Here is a 2432-nt window from a genome sequence, read left to right as displayed (position 1 = left end):
TTGCCTCCTTGCACCCATCCCAGGGGAGGCAACCATGTGTCATACCCCTGTCCTACCCTTGGTGTCATACTCCTCATAGCCCAAGGAAGAGCCCTGAGACACAGGTGAGGGTCAGGATCTCCCTGCCCAGGGGCTGGGGGTCAGCGCTTGGCATTTCTGCTTCATCAGACCAAGCCAGGGTGTTCTCAGCATCAGAGCTGCCTGTGCTGTGCCTGGGTTTGTCCTCATGGCCTCCAGTTCTTTGCTCTAAGGAGCCCATGGGGAGGCTTTGTCAGGAATGGCTCCCAGTGGGGCCCGTTAATGCTTCAAGGTACTTTGGGCACTACTCCTGACTTAACTTCTTCAGCGGTTTCATCACGCTCCGCTTAGTATGTGAGGTCTGTAGACACAGAAGAAAAGATATCATTAAAATAGAGAAAAGCCTTACAAGCATGTCTCTTCAAGTCGTTCTCATTAAAGAAGTCAAGACTTCTACAACTATTTGGATTTTAGTTAGCTTACAAAAACTAGAAGGGAAAAAAAACCCCAAAAATATTACCTACAAGCCCTACTAAAGAGTCATGAAATGAGTTACAGTGTTGGTGATATGAGCAGTTTATTGTTGCTTAAAACATCCAGTCATCAGTTTCCACATGGCATCCTTGAGCTCCTGGTTCCTCATGCTGTAGATGAGGGGGTTCACTGCTGGTGGAAACACTGAGTAAAGAAATGACACTGCCATGTCCATAGACATGGAAGAAATGGAGGGGGGATTCAGGTTGGCAAACATGCCAGTGCTGACAAGCAGGGAGACCACGGCCAGGTGAGGGAGGCAGGTGGAAAAGGCTTTGTGCCGTCCCTGCTGCGAGGGGATCCTCAGCACAGCCCTGAAGATCTGCACATAGGACACCACGATGAACACAAAACACCCAAAAGCTAAACAAATGCTGACCACAATGAGTCCAATTTCCCTGAGGTAGGCATCTGAGCAGGAGAGCTTGAGGATCTGGGGGATTTCACAGAAGAACTGGTCAACTGCATTGCCCTTACACAGGGGGAGTGAAAATGTATTGGATGTTTGCAGTAAAGCATTGAGAAACCCACTGGCCCAGGCAGCTGCTGCCATGTGGACACAAGCTCTGCTGCCCAGGAGGGTCCCGTAGTGCAGGGGGTGGCAGATGGCAACGCAGCGGTCATAGGCCATGACAGTGAGAAGACAGAGCTCTGTGGAGATCAAAAATAGGAAGAAAAAGAGTTGAGCCACACATCCCGTGTAGGAAATGGCCCTGGTGTCCCACAAGGAATTGCCCATGGATTTGGGAACAGTGGTGGAGATGCAGCCAATGTCAGTAACAGAGAGGTTGAGGAGGAAGAAGTACATGGGGGTGTGGAGGTGGTGGTCACAGGCTATGGTGATGATGATGAGGCCATTGCCCAGGAGGGCAGCCAGGTAGATGCCCAGGAAGAGGCAGAAGTGCAGGAGCTGCAGCTCCCTTGTGTCTGCAAAGGGCAGGAGGAGGAACTGGCTGATGGAGCTGCTGCTGTTGGACATCTGCTGCTGTCAAGTGTAGAGACATTTCCAAGGAGGAAAAGTCACAGTGAGAAGTTAGGGAAATCTTCTTTGAGGAAAACCTCTTACAATTCCCATTGACTCTGTATTCAGGAAGACTTTCTTCAGGTCCCTTTTGGGGTTCTGCTTTGTGCTGGCTTGAGCGTGCCACTGCTGGGAGGAGGGTCAGCTGTGGCTCTCGAGAACTCAGTCCTGCCTGGCAGCAGTCAGTGAATAGAAGGATGGTGTGATCTCAGACTAAATCCCCTGTGGATGGGAATGAGCTTTTCACCACTGACACTCCAGTTTCACCTGGGGGCAGAGCAGAGCTTTGGTAATGGTGGGACAAAGGCAGCAAGGACAGGAAGGGAAACCGTGAGAAAGAGTCCAGCCAGGGCTGCAAGGACAGGGACAGACAGACAGGTACTCGCAGGTTTCTCAGACTGAAAACGTGGAAGTCTTGTCTCAGAGTCTGTGCTGGGTGGCAGAAACCAGGGGGTTGCTGTGGGAAAGTATCAGCACAGTGGGTGATGTCAGGGAGGTACCAAATCCCCACTGCCAGGGCATTGCTGGGAGCAGCTCACTCTTCCTCCTTGCCAATGTCTCTGCTAACTGCAGCTGTCCCTGCAGCTGCTTCTCTCTGCCCATGTCACCTCCCAGTCTATGCTCACAGACCTCATCCAACCTGCCCTGTGCTCAGCTCTGCTCTGCAGACCCCTCCTGGCATCAGGGCTCTGCCCTGGGAACCTCTGTGTGTGCAGGGCTCAGGAGAAGCTACAAAGTCTTAATAAGATTTGAGTTTTCATTGCATATTCTTTGGGGAGAAATAAGTTCTCATCTACCACAGCACAGCCCACAGGAGAGGAACAGTCAAAGCAGACACTGCCTTGCAGGAAAATGCTTC

At 51.4% G+C, this 2432-nt stretch overlaps 1 protein-coding gene across 1 annotated transcript; it reads right to left on the bottom strand.

The window, feature by feature from the left end:
- Positions 1–595: 595 nt before the first annotated feature.
- On the bottom strand, positions 596–1531 carry LOC311200897 (olfactory receptor 14A16-like; the record flags this gene model as incomplete). The annotated part of the gene is made up of 1 exon (XM_084275200.1): positions 596–1531. One exon carries the CDS (start codon positions 1529–1531, stop codon positions 596–598), a length of 936 nt encoding a protein of 311 aa, XP_084131326.1.
- Between the last annotated feature and the right edge of the window lie 901 nt (positions 1532–2432).

This window comes from Gallinula chloropus, assembly GCF_964237585.1.
Source record: "Gallinula chloropus genome assembly, chromosome: 25".
Taxonomy (NCBI): Eukaryota; Metazoa; Chordata; class Aves; order Gruiformes; family Rallidae; genus Gallinula; species Gallinula chloropus.
This window is presented reverse-complemented; position numbering and strand designations above follow the sequence as displayed.